At 40.3% G+C, this 23,279-nt stretch overlaps 1 protein-coding gene across 1 annotated transcript in view; it reads left to right on the top strand.

Moving 5' to 3' along the window:
* Positions 1 to 23,279, top strand: part of SEZ6L (seizure related 6 homolog like) — a 447,519-nt gene that overhangs the window by 374,737 nt on the left and 49,503 nt on the right. The window contains exons 8-10 of the mRNA XM_056529133.1: positions 6,585 to 6,739; positions 21,009 to 21,203; positions 22,517 to 22,655. Coding sequence (XP_056385108.1) covers positions 6,585 to 6,739; positions 21,009 to 21,203; positions 22,517 to 22,655 — 489 coding nt within the window. The remainder of the gene's footprint in view (positions 1 to 6,584; positions 6,740 to 21,008; positions 21,204 to 22,516; positions 22,656 to 23,279) is intronic.

Raw genomic sequence — 23,279 nt, forward strand, 5'->3', positions numbered from 1 at the left:
TTTAGAACGAAAACTAGAAAAAAAAATTATGAAATGCACTCATTCATTTTTAATATAGAGCGCTGAATTTTCTGGTCCCTGCCCGCTCCCGAAAATTGAATGACAAAAAAAACTTTAATGTAAATTTTTAACAGAGATCAATTTATGTGGGCGGGCAGGGACCTAAAAATGTAGCCAACAAAAATAAAAATGTAGAAAGGGCCATTTAAATGTAAAAATTATATATTTTTTATAATTATTTTTCACATTTTTTTATTAGTAATGTATTTTAATATTGTGTTTAATAAAGTGTGTCTGTGTGTGTGTTTCACTTTTTTTCTCAATTTTTAAATTTTTTTTTAGGTAGTACTACTACTCCCAACGTGGAACAGACTGTTTCATGATGGGAGCTGTAGTACCTGTAATAATAGGGGGCACTGATATTACTAGATACCGTATTTATCGGCGTATAACACGCACTTTTTAGGCTAAAATTTTTAGCCTAAAGTCTGTGTGCGTGTTATACGCCGATACACCCCCAGGAAAGGCAGGGGGAGAGAGGCCGTCGCTGCCCGCTTCTCTCCCCCTGCCTTTCCTGGGGTCTAGAGCGCTGCTGTCGGCCCTTCTCACCCCCTGGTTATCGGCGCCGCTGCCCGTTCTGTCCCCCTGACTATCGGTGCCGGCGCCGAAAGCCAGGGGGAGAGAAGCGGCGCCGACAGCCAGGGGGAGAGAAGGGGCAGCGGCACCCATTGCCGGCGCCGCTGCCCCGTTGCCTCCCCCATCCCCGGTGGCATAATTACCTGAGTCGAGTCCGCGCTGCTGCAGGCCTCCGTCGTGCGTCCCCGGCGTCGTTGCTATGCGCTGAACGGCGCGGCGCATGACGTCAGTGCGCCGCGCCGTGCATAGCAACGACGCTGGGGACGCACGACAGAGGCCTGCAGCAGCGCGGACCCGACTCAGGTAATTATGCCACCGGGGATGGGGGGAGGCAACGGGGCAGCGGCGCCGGCAATGGGTGCCGCTGCCCCTTCTCTCCCCCTGGCTGTCGGCGCCGGCACCGATAGTCAGGGGGACAGAACGGGCAGCAGCGCCGATAACCAGGGGGTGAAAAGGGCCGACAGCAGCGCTCTAGACCCCAGGAAAGGCAGGGGGAGAGAAGCGGGCAGCGACGGCCTCTCTCCCCCTGCCTTTCCTGGGGGTATATCGGGGTATACATGCGCACACATGCACCCTCATTTTACCATGGATATTTGGGTAAAAAACTTTTTTTACCCAAATATCCTTGGTAAAATGAGGGTGCGTGTTATAGGCCGGTGCGTGGTATACCCCGATAAATACGGTAGTTAAATTAGGTCTCCCAGAAAAAGTTATAGCAAAATAGTGAACAGTGTACAGGGAACCTTAAAACCTAGCTTTTATTATGCTAGTATAAAAATAGCAATAATGTGTCAAAAATCAAGAAAACATTGCAAAAAACATTAATAAAATATTCAGATTATGTTATCTGAAGTATTCTGAGGTTAGAAAAGTATTCACAATCACTGTTGGTGAATTTTAAATACTGTTAGTATTTAAAATTCACCAACAGTGATTATTAATACTTCGACTTTTGAATTCAAACGCAAGATCAGTGTGAATTATGCCCTGAGTGTATGCTATGCTATGCACAGAGTGAGAACTTATCTCAGAGTATATACTGTGGTCATTGAAAGCACTGACAGAGCAGCAGTGTGAATTACATCTTGAGTGGGTGAATAATAATAAAAATACATAACATCACCTTAGAATTGGAAACGCTATGTTAGTGTAACTCGTCTTTGACATATATACGCTGTGGCCATCTTATTTAAATGCAATATCAGTGTGTATTATGCTCCAAGTACATGCTATGCTAAGCACAGACTGTGAACTATATCCTGAGTGTATACTGCGGTAATATCTAGGCAATGTGTACTACTTCTATAAGTTGTGAAGATAAATAACATATCACCATATAATTGGAAATGCTATATCAGTGTAATATATGCTGTGATCATTGATGAGCCTTATGTATTCTATAAGTGAAGCATCCATAGACTTTGGTATCCTAAGATGGATGCACTGCTATAAATGAAGGACAGCAATCTGATCTGACCTATCTGAATATTTTTTTCATGTTTTTTGCTATTTTCTCTTGATTTTTGACACATTTTTGCTATTTTTATACTAGCATAACAAAAGCTAAGTTTTAAGGTTCCCTGTACAGTCACTATTTTTATAGTACCTGTACTAATAGACAGATCGCCCCGGGTGTCACTCCTGACACCTGATGCGATTGTCCTTTCTATTGCAGGGATGGAGCGGCTTTCTTCTGTGCTCGCATCTCTCCACTTTACGCCGGCCAGTGGTGTGAATAGAATTCACATCACTTATTCATATTTCCCGCAGAGAGCTGTGATTGGCCAGATGGTTCCAGACGCTCACAGCTCTCTGCGGGAAATATGAATAATAGGTACATATACGCCATATACTCATACAACAGTGGGACCAGAGAAGAGCGGCTAGTCGCCCGCATCTATACATTATACAGGATGATTGCATCGGATATTAGGAATGACACTCGTTGTTATCTGTTTATAAATGCAGGTACTAAAGCTCCCAGCATTGAGCAGAGTGTGCTCCATGTTGGAGCAGTAGTACCTGCAGTTAAGGACAGATCACAGCAGGTATCACTCCTGACACCCGATGCGATCGTCCTATCTAGATGCGAGAAAGCCGTCTGCATCTATACATTATACAAGACGATCGCAGCAGGGTGTCAGGAGTGACACCCGGGATGATCTGTCTATTAGCACAGGTACTACTACTCCCATCATAGAACAGTCTGTTCCATGCTGGGAGTAGTGGTACTACCTAAAAATGTAAAGAAATAGAGAAAAAAAAGTGAAACACACGCACTTTATTAAACACATTATAAAAATACATTACTAATAAAAATTTGCTGAGAATTTATTCGGATCAAATTGATTTTTTTTTTATTTGGTGAAACAGCCATCCAAGAAATTGACTTTTAGGTTTCCCCTGGGCAATTAGCTGATCATCCTGGGTCCTGCCCTCGCACCCTGGGCAGACAGGTGATTGGTGAAAAGGTATAGATGTCAGATGAATGGTTTTTCTTGTAATGTGAGGATGGCACAAAGAGGAGGGTAAAAGGGTCCAACCACAATCCAAAGTCCAAAGGTCAAAAGTATTATCCCAGTGCCATGTTTATGAGTGATACAGAAGTACTTTCTTTTCCTTAGCTTTTAAAGTGGTTTTCCAGGACATTGATATTGATTGCTTATCCTTTGGATTGGCCTTTAATATTGAACTGGTGGGAACCCAACACCTTCACCGATCTACATCATAGTCCTAAAAAAAACCTTGTAAATGGCTCAGAATACACACAAGTCCAGCATTACAATTGTTTTAAGGACTAACTCACTTTATTGTGTTTATAGGGTTTGTTTGAACATAGATATTGGTAGCGTATTGCTAGGATCTGCTCCCAATGTTACTAAGCAGTTGGGGATACTGTAGACCAGGTGCAAAGTTGCTTTGAAAAATTTTTTTGTAAAGGTACATTGACAGCATCCCCTTTGTGCCACTGTCAATATACCGCCCTTTATTTCTTTATATGCTATACGTGATATTTCCTGTGGTTGGAATGTATTTTATATTTTAATTCTTTTAAGTTTAAAAAACATTTTCTTTACCATATTCTATTACTCCCTTCTGTTAATCTTCTTAAATGGGCACTGTTCTAAAGATATGTCAAAAGTTTTGATCAGTTGAGGTCTGGTCAGTTAGATTGGTCAGACTCCTGCCAACCATGAGAAACAGCCAGAAGTGGTGGCTACGAGCATTCTCCCCATGCTCTATGGTACCATCTCCAGCAGCTAGATGGGTAAAGAAGCGCTCAGCCAACCTGCTGGTTCTATCAATCACATCTCCCATGTCAGCTGTTCGGTTTTTGATGAGAAAATTATATTTAACCCCTTAAGGACGGACCCATTTTTTACCTTAACCCCTTAAGGACTCAGGGTTTTTCCGTTTTTGCACTTTTGTTTTTTCCTCCTTACCTTTTAAAAATCATAACCCTTTCAATTTTCCACCTAAAAATCCATATCATGGCTTATTTTTTGCGTCGCCAATTCTACTTTGCAGTGACATTAGTCATTTTACCCAAAAATGCACGGCGAAACGGAAAAAAAATCATTGTGCGACAAAATCGAAAAAAAACGCCATTTTGTAACTTTTGTGGGCTTCCGTTTCTACGCAGTGCATATTTCGGTAAAAATTACACCTTATCATTATTCTGTAGGTCCATACGGTTAAAATGATACCCTACTTATATAGGTTTGATTTTGTCGCACTTCTGGAAAAAATCATAACTACATGGAGGAAAATTTATACGTTTAAAAATGTCATCTTCTGACCCCTATAACTTTTTTATTTTTCCACGTACGGGGCGGTATGAGGACTCATTTTTTGCGCTGTGATCTGAAGTTTTTATCGGTATGATTTTTGTTTTGATCGGACTTTTTGATCACTTTTTATTCATTTTTTAATGTTATAAAAAGTGACCAAAATACGCTTTTTTGGACTTTGGAATTTTTTTGCGCATACGCCATTGACCGTACGGCTTAATTAATGATATATTTTTATAGTTCGGACATTTACGCACGCGGCAATACCACATATGTTTATTTTTTTTTTTTTTACACAGTTTTATTTTTTTTATGGGAAAAGGGGTTAAATGACCTTTATTAACACTTTTTTTTAACTTTTTTTTTTGCAGTGTTATAGGTCCCATAGGGACCTATAACACTGCACACACTGATCTCTCATCCTGATCACAGGCGTGTATTAACACGCCTGTGATCAGCATTATCGGCGCTTGACTGCTCCTGCCTGGATCTCAGGCACGGAGCAGTCATTCGTCGATCGGACACCGAGGAGGCAGGTAAGAGCCCTCCCGGTGTCCGATCAGCTGTTCGGGACGCCGCAATTTCACAGCGGCGGTTCCGAACAGCCCGACTGAGCAGCCGGGATACTTTCAGTTTCACTTTAGAAGCGGCGGTCAGCTTTGACCGCCGCTTCTAAAGGGTTAATACCGCACATCGCCGCGATCGGCGATGTGTGGTATTAGCCGCGGGTCCCGGCCGTTGATTAGCGCTGGGACCGACGCCATATGATGCGGGATCGCGGCGCGATCCCGCTTCATATCGCGGGAGCCGGCGCAGGACGTAAATATACGTCCTGCGTCGTTAAGGGGTTAATGACCTGGCTCCTTTTTTATATATATATTTGACTGGGTCTCTTTAAATGGTAATAACTTTAGAATGCTTTTTCTGGGTGGAGGGATTCTAAGATAGTTTTTTTCGTGACACATTGTACTTTATATAAGGGGTGCATTTTTGTTCACACATGCAGCATTTTTGTGAAAAACTCCAAGATATTGTGAAAAACTGCAGCAGTGCAGGAGATCAATAGGACATATGCATACGTCCCAGCACGTGAACATGTCAGGTGCTGGGACGTATGCATATGTCCCCTAGCGGGAAGGGGTCAAAAAAGCATGCATTTAAAAATAATTAATATTATTATTTATATGGCACCAACAATTATGCAGCATTTTACAATTTTGAGGGTACAAATAAGGAGAAACATTAGACATTACAATAATACACATTACACATACATTTTTCAAACAAGAGGAGTGAGGGTCCTGCTCACAAGCTAAGTCTTGGAGTTGGGAGTGAGAGATAAGGATTATAGAAGATGTTAGTTTTAGATCATTAGCAGAAGGGAGAGCAAGTGTAGGATGGTAGACAGTGATAGTTGGGAGGTGCAGCACTTTGGAGAGTTTTCTGGATGAGAGTGAGTATTTTGTACTATATGTCGGACTGTTCTGGACAGTTATTGCCTGTGTGAACACCACGACAAGGGACATCCTCTAAGTATAGAGGAAGGAAGGCTTTACCATCATCACAGATGGGGATTATTCACTGAAAGAACAGTGAAACCATGAAACTCTATGCATCATGATTTTGTGATGTCTGACTCAATAATTAAGTTCAAGGGGGGGCTGGATGTTTTTCTGGAGAAATATAGTATTATAGGTTATGGATACTAGATCTATGGGGATAGAACGTTGATCCATGGATTTATTCTGATCTCCATATTGGAGTCGCGAAGGGGGGGGGTAGAGGGTTGCCTTCTTCTGGATCAGTAGGGTTCTAGGTGGAACTCAATGGACTCTTGTACTGTTTTTTCAACCTTAGAAACCATGTTACCCTGTTATTGTCATGCTTTTAAAGCCCCCCCCCCCTCCCAATGTATTTATGTAACTCTCAATACATTTCTAAGCAGCCTTTCATTTCAAAGTTGTGAATGTAGAATGTAGAAGAAATGGGCTTTTATATGATAACTCAATGCAGAATGTATTTATTTTATTCATATAATACACTGAGATATGTATGAGGATATTTAGAATAGTAAGTAGAAAAACCAGGTTTAAATGATTGGCTCATATTTGTTCTAAGAGGCCCAAAAGGCTAATGTTTTCCTTTTAAATCCCTCAGATTGGCAGTGTACAGCAGCGGGAAGATTCTCTTTGATTCTGTAAAAACAGAAACTGTGCCGTTTGAAGGTCTGATTAGTGAAGGGTCTTGCATTAGGATTGAATTCTCTACAGATGAGTCCAAAACAGCTCCAGGGTTCAATATTCGCTTTGAAGGTAAATGAAACTTTATGTATCGACTATATGTAAGAAATGTTGTTTATCTCATCAACATACTGACTTTTTTCTTTTAGAACATTTTCATTCTGCCTTAAAAAAAGGGATGATTTAATAATCTGTTAACAGTCACCAAAAATGATAAGAGATCCATAGCAAGGAAGGACATATAGTAGGTATTTGGGTATTAAAAGTTACTCCATAGAGGATAAACTGAACAGCTCTTATGAGCTATTTCAATGGCTATTAAAAGAGATTTACACTAACAATCATACTTGATACTTGATAAAATAGTCAATATGGGGAACACGAAATTGTCATTGTAAAGATTGTGCCAGTTGCATTCTGGCACCAGCAATGTCTAGTAATTAAAGTGGTCTTCTCGGTACAGACAATGATTCATATTACTTGGGTATTCCTTCAATGTCCGGTGGTTGGGAGTCCAACTGTTGTGTCCCCTACCAATCACTAGAGGAAAATGGCATCTGTAATGCTCCACAGGGTGTGAACCCTCTGTGTCACTTGCCAAGTTCTTTTTAGCCGGATCCTGATGGTGGGAAATGGCCTTGGTGTGACAGCTGGCTTCAGCAGATCAGGTGAACTGTAGAGAACACAGTAGAAGTAGCTGGCTGACACTAGAAGGCGCTGGTGCTGCACCAGGTCTGGAACAGTTCAGGTGTTAAGCAATAGAATGGTCAGACAGTCCGTAATCAATCCAGGAGAGACAAAACTGGAACAAAGGAAGTAGCAGATTCGTAGGTCAGGAACAGGCCGAGGTCAATATCAGGATAAGGGCATGTCAGGTAGCAGGTGCCTTAGCTCAGAGAATACACACAAGAAGATCAGGCAAAGACAGGAAGTCCAGAGGCTCCTTATAAGGCAGGAGCTGGTGTGTGATTGGAGAGAGGGCTGGATCATGGGCGTGCATAAATCTTCAGAGCAACAGACCCAGTGCGACCTCTGCTGGGAGCATCAGGAACAGATGCAGAAGTCACAGTTCTCAGTCTGCAGTGAGAAAGTGGAGTTGTGCGTGCTGCACGATCCCGGAAGACGGTGGATTTAGGTAGACGTCGGCTGATGCCAACCGCAGGCGTTACAGCATCAGTACTAAAAAAAATCTCTGGGACACTGTGTCTCCAGCAGGCCACACTTTGGTCTTACCAAAAGCCATACATTAAAACAAGAGATAAAGTGACATTAAAGGGGTAGTCCAGCAAAAAAATACTTATCCTCTTTCCATAGGATATGAATAAGTGTCTGATCGCAGTGGGTGCGACCACTGCCTGGCACCCCAGGCTCTCTGAGAGAACAAAGCTGTCACACCCTATCTCATAGACATGAATGGAGGGGGCGTAGCGTGACGCCACGAACACTTAAGTTCCAAACTCCTGTGTTTAGAATGCCTTGGTGCTGGCTTGGAGATCGCGGGGAGGTCCAAGCGGTCGGACCCCCCGTGATCGGACGTCTTATCCCCTATCCTTTTGATAGAGAATAAGATATCTAGGGGCGGAGTACCCTTTTAAGCCCTTTTCTAGCCCTACTACCAATTTGCTTTTGCAACTGCAAGGCATCATAGCACTTCAAACTGGACTTTAATATCATAGCTTTTCTACATTTCATGATGGCTGGAAAGAGAACATCCCTTTTAGAGCTTTTTCATACAAAACATTTTCTACCATTTATAAACACTTATAGCATTTTTAGCATTTATAAATATAAAAAAACACCATGCATTTCAAGCTTTTAAATTGAAGCATTTTTTATTTTGTAACTTTCTGATACATACATTTTTCTACATAGAAAAGCCTAAGAAAAAATGCCTCAAAAAAAATACTATATCTAGGGCATGCTGACAAAAAAGTCACAAAAATGGCACAAACCAAATGCATTGTATGTAGTGTATTTGACATCTGATATTAGACTTTAACCCCTTAAGAACCAAGCCCATTTTAACCTTAAGGACCAGGCCAATTTTATTTTTGCATTTTTGTTTTTTCCTCCTCGCCTTCTAAAATCCATAACTCCTTTATATTTCCATCTACCGACCCATAGGCTTCTTTTTTGTGTGACCAATTGTACTTTGTAATGAAACCTCTCATTTTACCATAAAATGTATGGCAAGCCCCCAAAAAAATTTTTTAGGGAGGAAATTTTTATGAAAACCACAATTTTGCACATTTTGAAGGGTTTTGTTTTCACACTATACACTTTACGGTAAAAATGACATGAGTTCTTTATTATGTGGGTCAATACGATTAAAATGATACCCTGGCTAGATACTTTTCTATTTTTGTACCACTTAAAAAAAATCTTTTTGTACAAAATCAGTAATCTAAAATCGCCCTATTTTGACCACCTATAACTTTTTCATTTTTCCATATATAGGGCGGTATGAGGGCCATCATCTATATTTTTTATCGATACCACATTTGCATATATAAACCTTTTAGATAATTTTTTTTAGAAAAACAATTTTAAATAAAATATGACAAAAAAGCAGAATTTTTGGAATTTTTTATTTTTTTTACGTTTACGCCATTTACCATAGGGGATAATTAACATTATATTTTGACATTTTGATATTAGCATAGACATTAACGCACGCGGCGATACCAAATATGTTTATTTTTTAAAAATTCGCTTTTTGGGGGTTAAATGGGAAAAACTGACAATTTTCATTTTTATTGGGAAGGGGATTTTTATTTTTACATTTTTCAACTTTTATTTTACACTTTTTATGTCCCCATAGGGGACTATTCATAGCAATCCTTTGATTGCTAATAATGTTCAGTGCTATGTATAGGACATAGCACTGATCAGTATTATCGGTGATCTTCTGCTCTGGTCTGCTCGATCTCAGACCAGAGCAGAAGACCCCAGGAGATGGCCGGAGCCAGGTGAGGGGACCTCTGGCCACCATGCTGGAAGATCGGATGGCCGCGGCAGCGCTGCGGGCGATTCTATCATCCATTCAAAGTACCGCACTGCCGCAGATGCTGTGATATGTATTGATCATGGCATCTGAAGGGTTAATGGTGGACATCCGCGCGATCGCGGATGTCGACCATTACTGGCGGGTCCCCAGCTACTACTAGCAGCCAGAACCTGCCGTGTATGATGCGAGCACCATTCCGATGCTCGCGGTCATACACAGGACGTAAATGTACGTCCTGGTGCAGGAAGTCCCACCAAACCAGGATGTACATTTACATCCGTGGTCGTTAAGGGGTTAAAGCAACATTTGCCTTAGTCATGAAAAACACTACAAAAATGTTATGTTTCATTAAAAATCATGAAACCAGCCACATGAAAATGTTGGCTCGAAAAACTCTGTAATTCTTATATGCCGATATGCAACATTTTGTTATTTACTGTAACACAAATGTACTTTAGTTTTTTTATTATTCTTTCAATATCTGAACTTAGAAGCCATGTTTTTTTTTTCATGCTAAAAATGGGCATTTATATATCAGACACAAATTCTATAAAGCAGATAGGCACAGTGAGAGAATTATAATCCAGGAAGGGGCTTGACTCATAGTTCAAAGATAATCCAATTCAAAATAGAAGGAAGCATCACTTTATTTATAATGAATCCAATACGTGAATTTCACATCCAGACAAGTACAACGTTTCGATCCTACTATTTGGATCTTTTTTAAAGCTTTGAAAAAGATCCAAATTGTAGGATTGAAATGTTTCAATTAGCTGAATGTGTGAATAAATTCACCTATTGGATTCATTATAAATGGAGTGCAGCTGCCGAGACCGAGATCACGCCAGTCTTGGCAGTATTAACCCTACAGATGCCATGGTCAGCACTGACCACAGCATCTATATGATTAATTGGATCATTCCATAGCTTGCTTCTCCTTCCAGCTTTACATGTATTCAATGTGTTTTCCGCTGTCAATCATCAAAAAACACATGGACAGCTTCAGATATTGGAGCTTGGATCTACTGTGCGTGTGCATGGCTATGATGGCAGCCACACATCATATGGTTACATGGTCTCCAGGAGAGAGCAGCTATGCTGCAATGGGTGGGCAGATTGCATAGTAGGAGAGATTTGCATGATGTCAGAGGTCACATGGTCTCCAGGGGGAATCCGCCCACCCACTGTAGCGTAAACCACATTCCCTCAGAGACCCTGTGATTTCTGATATATTGTCCTTGACTGTATGGAAATCTGTAAAAGGTATTTGAGAAAAAGCGGTGCACAGAGGTAATGAATGTATATTATACACTAATATAACTTGGCATAATGGGCTCAAAGCCTGAAGAAGGAAGTAAAATCAATATAAACCTTTAACAACACCAAAATCTAAGCACAGGACTTATATTACTATATAAAAAAGGAAAAGCATTTAAAGGAAAACATTTACCTAGTGCACCTGCACTAAACCCAATAAACCGGGTTATAGTGCATGTGAACTTGATTAAAAAGAGGTATAACTTACCCAGTCAGTGGTCCAGTTCCAGAGATCCAGGCTGTATACATTCACCATTGCTAATATCCCCTGTGCAATGAAGGTGGAGCCACTATACAGAGTTTCCGTGCCTCCATGCACTTCTGCTCCCATATGCATGCCCACCTTGCGCTCATATAAGCGAAGGGTCTCTGAGTTTTTATGAGGTGGATGGGCAAATTGGAGAAGAAGAGGATGGTGGCAGGGAAGTTCTGTATACCGTCTCCCGCCTCCATTACTAATGGTGAACCTATACAGCCCGGATCTCGATACCTTGTTCACCCTGTTTTTTGAGTTTAATGCAGGTGAACAAGGTATCGGTTTCTCTTAACTGTGAATTATAAAATAGAAAACCACTTTCTCTGGAGAAACTGGCAGAGCACTTGATAACTTATTATATAAAAAAACTTAGTAATACACTGTAGTGTCCTAAATGCAGCCTTCCGTTCTTGATTTTAGGTTGCTATAGTTTTTGAAATTACATAAAGAATATCCAGCAACCCTTGTCTTATCCCATGCTGTGAATTATGTCAGCGAGTGTAATCTTTATTTCACCTACTTTCCTCATAGGGCCTGTCAAGTTCTGAAACAATCTTTTGATGTTATGTAGATGCTTAACCTGCTGAGCGCAGGAGAGCTGATTCAAATGAATTCATCATGACTCCTGTCTTTATGATTTCTACAGCCCGAATAAAATCATTTTGTTCCGGTCTTCTAACCATGACCTAAATAGCAAAATTGATGATGTGCTGTTCCGGTAGTGTCCAGTTTATTGAGTACAATAATCCAGATGCAAAATGCATCATTCAGACAGTAAGTCATCTTTGGGTCATGCTACTTTATAAACTGAGAAGGACATTCAGAGAGACAGAATCGTAACACTGCCGAGAATTAAAGGCCCATGGAGAGAAGGTCATTGTGCAAGAGAACATGTGGATCAGGACCTGATATACCCCCTTGATATAAGACATTGTGCCTAAACAATAGGGATTATCAAAACTAGACAATGTACAGTAGTAGACAATGCAGATAGAAAGGGCTTAGAATAGGCTTATGATGACATTTTAGTCTAAATTTAAAGAGCAGAAACTACAGTTACCTTGGCCGAAAACGGCTGGCCAAATTAGTTCCACTTTCTCTCCAAGTGCTCCAGTTGCCCATAAAAGTTCAGGATGACAGTTTAAAGGGGTTATCCAGGAAAAAACTTTTTATATATATATCAACTGGCTCCAGAAAGTTAAACAGATTTGTAAATTACTTCTATTAAAAAATCTTAATCCTTCCAGTACTTATGAGCTTCTGAAGTTAAGGTTGTTCTTTTCTGTCTAAGTGTTCTCTGATGACACGTGTCTCGGGAAACACCCAGTTTAGAAGAGGTTTGCTATGGGGATTTGCTTCAAAACTGGGCGTTTTCCGAGACACGTGTCATCAGAGAACACTTAGACAGAAAATAACAACCTTAACTTCAGAAGCTCATAAGTACTGAAAGGATGAAGATTTTTTAATAGAAGTAATTAACAAATCTGTTTAACTTTCTGGAGCCAGTTGATATATAAAAAAAAGTTTTTCCTGGATACCCCTTTAAAGGACAAGTCTCACAGTAAACAATTGTTCAGCTTTTAGTGCAGAAGGTAAAGTTATATAGGTTTGTAAATCACTTCCATTACCAATGCTGCTTAGAAACAAGCTTTTTCTGCATTCTTCTGTCTGACAGGAAATTCAGCTGTTCCAGGTTTTCATGACTTTCGACCCCCTATTCAGGCTGTTATCAGAAGCATCCCGGGGCCGTGACGTGACAATTACCCAGAAAACCCCTGTGCTGCAGAGAGATCCCTGTGCTCGGCCTTAGCCCCTCCCATCTGATGAATATTCACACTGTCCTCCCTCTGTTCTGCAGTGATTGGCTGAGCAGCACTGCCTATATGTCGGCTGATTCAGATCATAGCAGCCCCAGCAAACAGGCTGATTCTCTCCCCTCTCCTTGCTAATGTTGCTAATCTCAGGCAGCTGAGAGCAGGAAATGTGAGCAGTGCATGTAGGGAAATGAAGTCTTTGAGATCACAGGCATAGCCCCCACAACCAGGAAGTAACTGGAATTTATGAGCTGAATAGCCGGTGAATGGGGGCCGGAAAAAAAATCACAAACATGTCAGAGAGGTGGTTGGTGAATATACTATGGAATGGCTAGATATTTTTTTTTTTCTTTGCTGCATGGGATATCTTCTTTAAGTACTCGTAGGACAGTATCTATCTTTTTCACCTAATGGGATCACTTTGAAAGTAGAACTAATTTAGCCAGACTAAACTAATTGATGACTAATCTGTTAGATATGATTTTGGCCAAGGTTACTGTAGTTTTGCTTACCTTTGCTAAAGTACAATAGCATAATTGTAGAAAACAATCAACGTGCACCAGAATTAAGGTAGAAATTGCACCAAAAAATGGCATATAGTGGCATAGATTTACTATGGCAAAAGCACCAGAATTGTGTCTTGTAGGACCTTTAATATGACTTTTAAACACTTTTCAGTTGGTTCTGATCAATTATGAAAGGTACTAAAAGACAGAACTTGCTGGGTGGTGTATGTACCCTAGCATCATCTGTGTTTCTCTGCACTGATCCGGACAGCTTATACAAATCACAGTCCAATATAAGAGAAATGGTTTACCAGCATCTTCGTTATTGATTAAGGCTGGATTCACACCACGTTTTTGCAATACAGTTCCCGTATTAGGTTTCTGATAAAAAAAAATGATTCCTCAAAACCTGATTAAGCTGTATCAAAACGTGTGTACACATTTTAATCCATATATGGTTGAAAACCATATACAGTTTGAAAAATGATGTCCAGTTGCATCAATTTTTTAAGGAAAAAATGTATACATTTTTAACTTTTCATTCCATTATGAATAAAGTTTCACTTGTTTGATTGAAATTCCAAGAAAAAAAAACTGTGCAAAGTCAAAAACCGTATGGTGAAAACCGGATGGAACTGTATGCACATACGGTTCAGTATGGTTCCCATTGACTCCCAGGTTAAAAAAAAAAAACTTTCAATACACTTTTTCCCCCTGATCAAAAACCATGGTAGGCTATGGTTTTGGGTACGGGGAAAAAAACTAGCAAGACCATACAAGACACAAAATGGACACAACCAGATGCATCTTTTGGCATATGGTTTTCAATGGAGAGTTAGTGCATACGGTTTTCAATACGGTTCCATACGGTTTTCAAATTGAAAACGTATACGGGAACTGTATTGCAAAAACGTGGTGTGAACCCAGCCTTAAAACATATTTTGATCCATACAAACAGACAAGGAGATAAGGATATGTACAGCTTGGTTAGAAGAGCAGCTTACACTTAACACTGATAATCACTATGGGCAACAAAGATAAATTCTTCAAAAATTATCAAGGTATTTAAATGAAAGTAGCATAACATATTGAACATGCTGGCATTCACACTGAACTTTATATTTATAAATGAAGCCCCTGCATTACCCAAAGTTATGTAGGGCCCATAGAGGGAAATTATTCTAAGGGTGCACTTTCCATTTGTACAGAAAAAAAGTTTGAGAGTTGTACCGATTGTAACTAATTTGTATGCTGAGAGACATTGGGAGACAACATCATTTTTGCCGGCTTGGTTATTATATAATGAAATGGTATAACAATTTCTAATGTACTTTGTGTATCAATTTCTCATAAAATTTCATAGAATGTAATTGTAATGGGCATGTACACCGCTTGTACGGAACTTACCTGACAGCACTTCTGCGCCATGTGCTCTCTGGTCTCTGGCATGGCCCCTGTATTTTGTTCCCAAGATGCTAGGTGAACAAGGTAGGGGTAGCGGGCAAATTAGGAGGCTGGGATACCAGTCCATTTAAATGGGCATCTGGCAGACGCTCATGATTGGTCTTCATCTGCATTTTGCATATCAGCTTTCCCTGGATCTTGACTTTTATACATGTGTGACTTATGCGACTGGTAAAATATTTTACCAATACAAGGGGAGGCTCCTTTGAGTGATTTTAAAATAATAAGTGTTGTCTGCATATCCTCAGTCATATTGGCTAGAAATGTGGATTGTCTAACCCACCAATACACCAATATATAGTGTGTAGCAATACATTGTTTTAATATTAGTCTACTGTGATATTTTGTCAGTACATTAAAAGTTAAGATTTAGGGGAGTTTATTTAAAGGGGCTGTGGTCCGGGGTTATTGTATTTGTCTACCAATACAACAGACATCCTGACTGTTTGCCTGTTCCCTGAATCTGAATTCAGCCTGCTGATTTGGCTTTGACATTATTCTTCTTGTTTGACCTCTGCCTTTTTTTTTTCTTCCTCTAGTTCTGATTATGTATTGCACTACCCTCCTGGTTATGACGCTTGGGCTTATTTTCTATTCAGTTAGGGGGCTGCCAATTTGGCGGATCGTCCAAGCAAGTAGGGTCAGTGGCTGGGGTCAGTTTAGCGTTGTCTCCTACCTGTCATGAGAGGACCATGCACCAATGAAATCATCAAATTATTTTTATCCTCTAGGAGCAATCAATTTACATTTACAATATAAACTGGACATTTTAATTAAGTAAATTTCAGAAATTAAGAAAGAAATTACATTTATTTGCTGAAACTAAATAGTGATAATAAATAATAATTTAATGTCAGGTAGAGCCTATATTTTAAAAAATGTAAAGAAACAAAAGTTGTACAATATCTGAATTTACCACCAGTGGTTATGATTTCCATATAGCTACAGTATTTAAATGAGTTCAATAAAGAAGTAAAAGTCATTATTATATTGATGGCCCACATATTCACTTCAAAATAATCGATTTTCTCTTCCAACTGCATCAGATTTACTGCCTTGGATTGCTAAACTGCATTATATTGAACAAGTTCTACGTTAAGCTTTGTGCAAAAAAAACGTAATGGTAGATGAGAGCTACTCCATCAACTATCAACTATCCCCACTTCTCTGCTTGCATATAAATAGAATCTCCATTTATAATCGTGCATATAGTCGGCAGCAATTCAGACAGTCTTTGGTGAATTTATGATTTCTACTCATTTACTTATTCTAGACACACAGCGGTTTAAAGGCTATTAAGAAAAACGAGGAGGCAAAAAACACTGTCATAAAAACTGCATTGCAAGTATATTTCAATATGACTGATCCAGTTTTAGGAACCATTGCAACAAAGCATAAAAAAACTGCTAGGAAATATGTACTGCTTCTTTATTTGCATAACTGCTGTAATATTCAATCAGTGCATTGTAAAACTTATAGGAAAAGTACCAAACTACTGTTAGAACTGGATTGTCAAGATTGTTCCCTCTAATCTTAAATTGGTCTTCCAGTTGCATTGAAGTAATTTCTTCTTTGTATAATATGTTATGCGACTATCTAATATACATTGTGTTTAATTCGGGTAGAAGAAATAGGCATGGTCGCACATCTACAATCTTGTATAATGATCTGATTGCTTCTCAGCATAATATCAAAAACTAACAGGTTGTTAGTATACATTTTTGACCAAAAAGTACAAGCCCACTCGCCACGTCAAGGCGACCTATTTAGAGTGGGTCCCTAACATCCCTAGCATAAAATGGCGTAGCACTGGGCGGCGACCACCACCGCCGTGACACCAGTGCCCACGGGGGGAACGACCCACTGGCAGAGCGGCCCCAATGCCACTCAAACCAGTCTATGGGTCGCACCTCCCCACAGACACGGCGCCACGGCAGCATCGGATGCCGTACAGCACCACACCAGTGTGAACAAGGTGTAACAGCGCACTTACCAATCTCTCCCAGTCAGACTGGGAGGCTGCTAGGAAAGAAATGGCCCTTGTGTAGCTAACTACTACTTATATAGGGTTGGGCTGAGGGGGTGGGGAAGAGTGCAGACACATGTTCAAACAAAAAAAAGAAGGGGTAGAAAACACAGTGTGAATTCGGGTAGAAGAAATAGGCATGGTCGCACATCTACAATCTTGTATAATGATCTGATTACTTCTCAGCATAATATCAAAAACTAACAGGTTGTTATTATACATTTTTGATCAAAAAGTACAAGCCCACTCGCCAAGTCAAGGCCACCTATTTAGAGTGGGTCCCTAACATCCCTAGCATAAAATAGCGTAACACTGGGCGGCGACCACCACCGTGACACCAGTGCCCACGGGGGGAACGACCCACTGGCAGAGCGGCCCCAATGCCAATCAAACCAGTCTATGGGTCGCACCTCCCCACAGACACGGCGCCACGGCAGCAACGGACGCCGCACAGCACCACACCAGTGTGAACAAGGTGTAACAGCACACTTACCAAGCTCTCCCAGTCAGACTGGGAGGCTGCTAGGAAAGAAATGGCCCTTGTGTAGCTAACTACTACTTATCAAAAACTAACAACCTGTTAGTTTTTGATATTATGCTGAGAAGCAATCAGATCATTATACAAGATTGTAGATGTGCGACCATGTCTGTTTCTTCTACCCAAATTCACATTGTGTTTTCTATCCTCTCCCTTTTTTTTGTTTGAACATGTGTCTGCACTCTTCCCCACCCCCTCAGCCCAACCCTATATAAGTAGTAGTTAGCTACACAAGGGCCATTTATTTCCTAGCAGCCTCCCAGTCTGACTGGGAGAGCTTGGTAAGTGTGCTGTTACACCTTGTTCACACTGGTGTGGTGCTGTGCGGCGTCCGTTGCTGCCGTGGCGCCGTGTCTGTGGGGAGGTACGACCCATAGACTGGTTTGAGTGGCATTGGGGCCGCTCTGCCAGTGGGTCGTTCCCCCCGTGGGCACTGGTGTCGCGGCGGTGGTGGTTGCCGCCCAGTGCTACGCCATTTTATGCTAGGGACGTTAGGGACCCACTCTAAATAGGTGGCCTTGACGTGGCGAGTGGGCTTGTACTTTTTGGTCAACAATGTATACTAACAACCTGTTAGTTTTTGATATTATGCTGAGAAGCAATCAGATCATTATACAAGATTGTAGATGTGCGACCATGTCTGTTTCTTCTACCCGAATATACATTGTGTTTAAATTTCTCACTATTTTCATGTTCGGTGTCTATGTTGTTAGCAGTGAAGTAGATACAATTATATCCGATATAGGCAGCGCTCTATAAACTTTAAGGGGTACTCCAGGGGAGAAAAACAATTTCAGATGAACTGGTGCCACAAATTAAATAGATTTGTAATTTATGTCTATTTAAAAATCTTAATCCTTCCAGTACTTATTAGCAGCTGTATGCTCCACAGAAAATTGTATAGCTCTTTCCAGTCTGACCACAGTGCTCTCTGCTGCCACCTCTGTCCGTGTCAGGAACTGTCCAGAGCAGGAGAGGTTTGCTATAGGGATTTGCTTATACTCTGGACAGTTCCTGACATGGACAGAGGTGTCAGCAGAGAGCACTGTGATCAGACTGGAAAGAACTGGACAACTTCCTCTGTAGCATACAGCAGATGATAAGTACTGGAAGGCTAAAGATTTTTACATAGAAGTAATTTACAAATCTGTTTAACTTTCTGCCACCAGTTGATTTGAAAACATTTGTTTTTCACCGGAGTACCCCTTTAATAGAAAAGTAATGCGCTATATCCTTATTTGCTAAATGTATCAGTCTAGATACCTGTTCAGCTGTATTGAATAGGCACTGTCCTTTAAAAAAAAAAAAAAAAATTCTCATAAATCAAAAGTGCAGGCAAATATAAGAAACTTTGTAAAAATGCTTCTTTCTACATTTGTTAAGTGCCTTTCCTGCCCATCCCCCCCCACCTTCTAAACATTTATTCACTCAATAAAAAAACAAAATAAAAAAAGCTCAGTTCCATCTTGTCCACTAAAGGATCAGTTTACATGCTGCCCATACGAATTTATGGAGACGGAAGGGGCAAGGAAAGAGAAGGGAGAAAAGTGATTAGAAAGAGCCAGAAGCCAACAGATATTGCAGTGACTACACAAGTCCTGTGAGTATTAGATCTCATTTAGGCTATATTCACATCACCACTGAGCTCCATCCCGTTCAGGGTCCGTTTAGACATTGCTGCGTGGTGATGGATCCAGTTGACTTGAATTATGTCCATTGGGTGTCCCTTATTTTAGGGGTGTTGAGTAGATACTGGACATGCAGTATTTTTTCCCCTCAACTCCTGTCTTTTCACAACAGAGCTCCCTTTAACGGAGCTCAGCAGTGATGTAAATGTAGCCTTAGACTGATCAGTTCCATTCTATAATGTCTTCCATTCTGCGGCTTCTGCTGCTTCTTAGGGTGTTTGGAGTGACATAAAATATCAGGTTCCCCTCTTCTGTATGGGTGTAATGTATGCAGGTATGATATGGGCTAGTCACTACACACTATCCCAGGGACAACTAAAAATATTTTATTTATTTCTGCCCTGATCACCCAATGAAGAATTGTTGTTTCAGTGCAGGGAAAATGAGAACTGACACTACAGTTTAACAAACAGAAGATGATGTGATCCCAGTCTAGGTTTTTACCTAGATCCCCACCTTTTCAGAAAAACCTATAATACGACAAGTTATAAGACATGTTATACCGGTTAAATATTATACATATTCTAGCAATACAATGGACAATCTATAGACTTACTAACATCATAAAATGCAGAAACTTCATATGTTGCAATGTTCTAAAAAGAATGGAATGCTTTAACAATGGTATTCTAGAAACGTAACTTGTATTATTAAAGAAGTTCTGTGGTGCAAAAGTTTTTTAACCCCCTAAATGTTCCCCTCGGCTGTACCTTTATGTCCATGTCCTTCTTTCTTCAATCCGTCCGGCCGTTTCCCCACTATAGCGCAGCGAAGTTCCTGGTACTTCCGGGTTATGGTGGTGTGGAGGATGACGTAAAAATTGTCATCCCCATTCTGCCTTGCTCCGGTTTCCTGTCTCTCCATGCCTCCCTGGCAGCGGGCCTCGGAATACACAGGGTACGAAATTCATAATTGTGACAGACAGGCTGCACTTCCGGTTTAGCGAAAAGTCGGGGATGCGTGAATCTGACACAATGTGGGGTAATTGACAATATTATATAACTTCTTGAAAGCTTTACAATGGGATAAAATAATTTTGCGCCAGAGTACTCCTTTAAATGCACTTGCAAATAGTAATAAGATGGGCACCTGTTTTATTTTTGTATTGCGAAGCAGATGCCATACATTAATCATAATCCTTTACTATTACTTTACATCTATTATTGCTGGATGCACTGCGTTTCATTACAATGGAATGAATTATCCTGAGAATAATGGAAGCATTAAAACATGCTGACACAGGCCAATTTTTACATGGAATATTAATAAATGGCAATGCATTTTTTCCACTCTAAGAACAATCTACGTTAATCTTGCAAAATTCCTGCTGTTCACGTGAAGTATTAAAAAAACTGATGAACATCCTTGTTACTAAGAACAATCTGAGTAAGTTATTGCCAGTGCCTGGACCTTCTTAAGAAGAGATTAAGGGCATCTCGCTGAGAGATGAAAAAATCAGGCTGTGATGTTATCACCATTTAAAGGATGTGCAAAACCAGATCAAAATCATTTTTATTATTAATATTTCAGTGATGAAATATAAAGTACGTTTAGTTTTAGTTCTTTGGCAGCCAAACTATGGCAAGAAAATAGTGTACCTACCACCCCAGTATAGTTCATAAAGCTAAAAGGGTTGTAAATGCTGCTGAGCACTCTTGTGGGCTCTTTCCACCGGAATACATGACAATAATTGTTTAACTGTTTGTCTTTCATCCACTTGCTAAGCCTTTGAGAGAGGACACTGCTATGAACCCTATATCCAGAATGGAAACTTCACAACAACAGACCCCACATACAGTATGGGAACCGTGGTGGAGTTTTCTTGTGACCCTGGCCACTCTTTAGAACAAGGACCAGCTATTATAGAGTGTATTAATATGAAGGACCCTTACTGGAATGACACAGAGCCTCTCTGTAGAGGTAAGATACCCCTTCCAATATATATTTTGTGTCTTGTTTCACAATATGATCCAAACCGTGCAGTACATTATGGTGATTCAGTCCCAAGTCTAGGATCTATGGGGGAGATTTATCAAAATCTGTCTGGAGGAAAAGTTGCTGAGTTGCCCATAGAAAACCAATCAGATCCTTTCTTTCATTTTTGTAAAGGCCTCTGGAAAATGAAAGAAGCAATCTGATTGGTTGCTATGGGCTCTGGACAGATTTTGATACATCTCCCCCTATGTGAAGTCAAACCAAAGTCATGTAAAGAGTAAATGTATATATCAGGGACTTCTGTATGAGGAATAGTCCGAAATATTAATTGCTACAACTGCTCTATTTCTGACTGAATGGGAGAGAATGGATAGAAGATGTAGGTGTGTATGCTACATCCTAGACAGAATACAGAAAGCCCTAAAAAGACATCATGGATTCCAAGTAAATTTCCTCACTGCTATCCTCCAGTGGCATAGTTATTGGGGTGTAGAGGCAACAGTCACTAAAGGCCCCTCTACAGAGTAAAACACCAGTATTATACTGTATATGGTACATTACAGATGTGAGGCTGCTGTTCTCAGATTCACCATCTCCTAATTTATACAAAGAAAAAATAATAATATAACATATTTCACATTTTATTATCTCCGGCATAAGAACACAAAGCAACAAAAACATCTGACAGAATAATCCTACTCTCCCTTCGTTTATGTTATAGACACCGACATACTAACGAATTGAATTGCCAGTGACCTCTACAAGAGACTGAGGCAGGATACTGTCAATTGCTAGTAAACTCTTAAAAGACTTTTCATAGAGTTATACTCTATTGGGTACCCTATTTTATATGTAATGTAAATCACGAGAGAACCTTCAGTGATATTTCTGTAAATACCTGTAAAACCGCGAGTTCATCACAATGTGCTGATTGTACAATAAAGTAACAGCCGCCCCGTGTTCTCAGTCGTGCACTTACCTACTTTCTCAAGGTTCTTTCAGATGAAGCAGTGATTGATGGTTCCTTGCTCTCCAATGTAACACATTTTTTTACATACATTTCTCAGCAGTTTTTTTTTCCTACGCTCAGGCTCACAACCCATTATGCTGCATATAAAATGTCTCTTTGTTGTTTACACTTTTATTGTTGAACAGAAGGGGAAAAGACTTAAGCAATGTAGTTTTGTGTAGATGGGGTACTCATGTGACTTCTATTTGTACTGAGGGGGAGCATTATCCAAGGTACACAACTCTTTATTGTTTACATAGATAGCTGTCACTTTCTTTTTTTTATCCAGCAATGTGTGGTGGTGAGCTGTCTACCCCTGCAGGAGTTATACTGTCACCAAACTGGCCTGATCTATATACAGAAGGCGAAGACTGTATATGGCGAATCCATGTGGGAGATGATAGAAGAATATTCCTTGATATTCAGTTGTAAGTATTAAACTTATGTTTAAAACATATGTGCCCCCTTTAAAGCATCCATCATTAGGGAGGAGACTAGTGCACCTCTCAACACCGCACCGGTGGGACTGTATTTACAAACTTGTGCTGCCCTAGGTGTCCAGACTGAATACACCTCAAGAGGGAATTTCACATGAGGTGGAATTTCTTCCTGTTTATCTGTCACAAAATATTGAGCAAAAAATATATGTGGATTTTGTTGCAGATTCACTGTGAAAGTGGTGAAATCAATTACAAATCCACAACATAATACATAGCTATGACTGCAAATCTGCAGGTAAACGTTGCAGCAGTTCTGACCCATGTGGACTCAACCAAAGTGGTAAAACATTTTTCTCCAAGCCAAGCAACAGCAGCTACAATAAGAGTGTTTTTAATTTTTTTTCTACTCATTGAGGTGCTGTCCCCCTCAACACTGCAGCCCTAGGCACAGGCCCATAGATGGCAAAATGGTCAATACATCCCTTTGCACCAGTTCTATGATGATTTTTTCTCTCAATATTATCTAAAATACTACATGTGCATCCAGTATAAATTCAAAGGGGCCTTGAAGGCAGGGAAATATGGCTACCTTAAAATACATTGGTGAGAACA

This window comes from Hyla sarda, chromosome 1 (genome assembly GCF_029499605.1).
Source record: "Hyla sarda isolate aHylSar1 chromosome 1, aHylSar1.hap1, whole genome shotgun sequence".
NCBI classification, from domain to species: Eukaryota; Metazoa; Chordata; class Amphibia; order Anura; family Hylidae; genus Hyla; species Hyla sarda.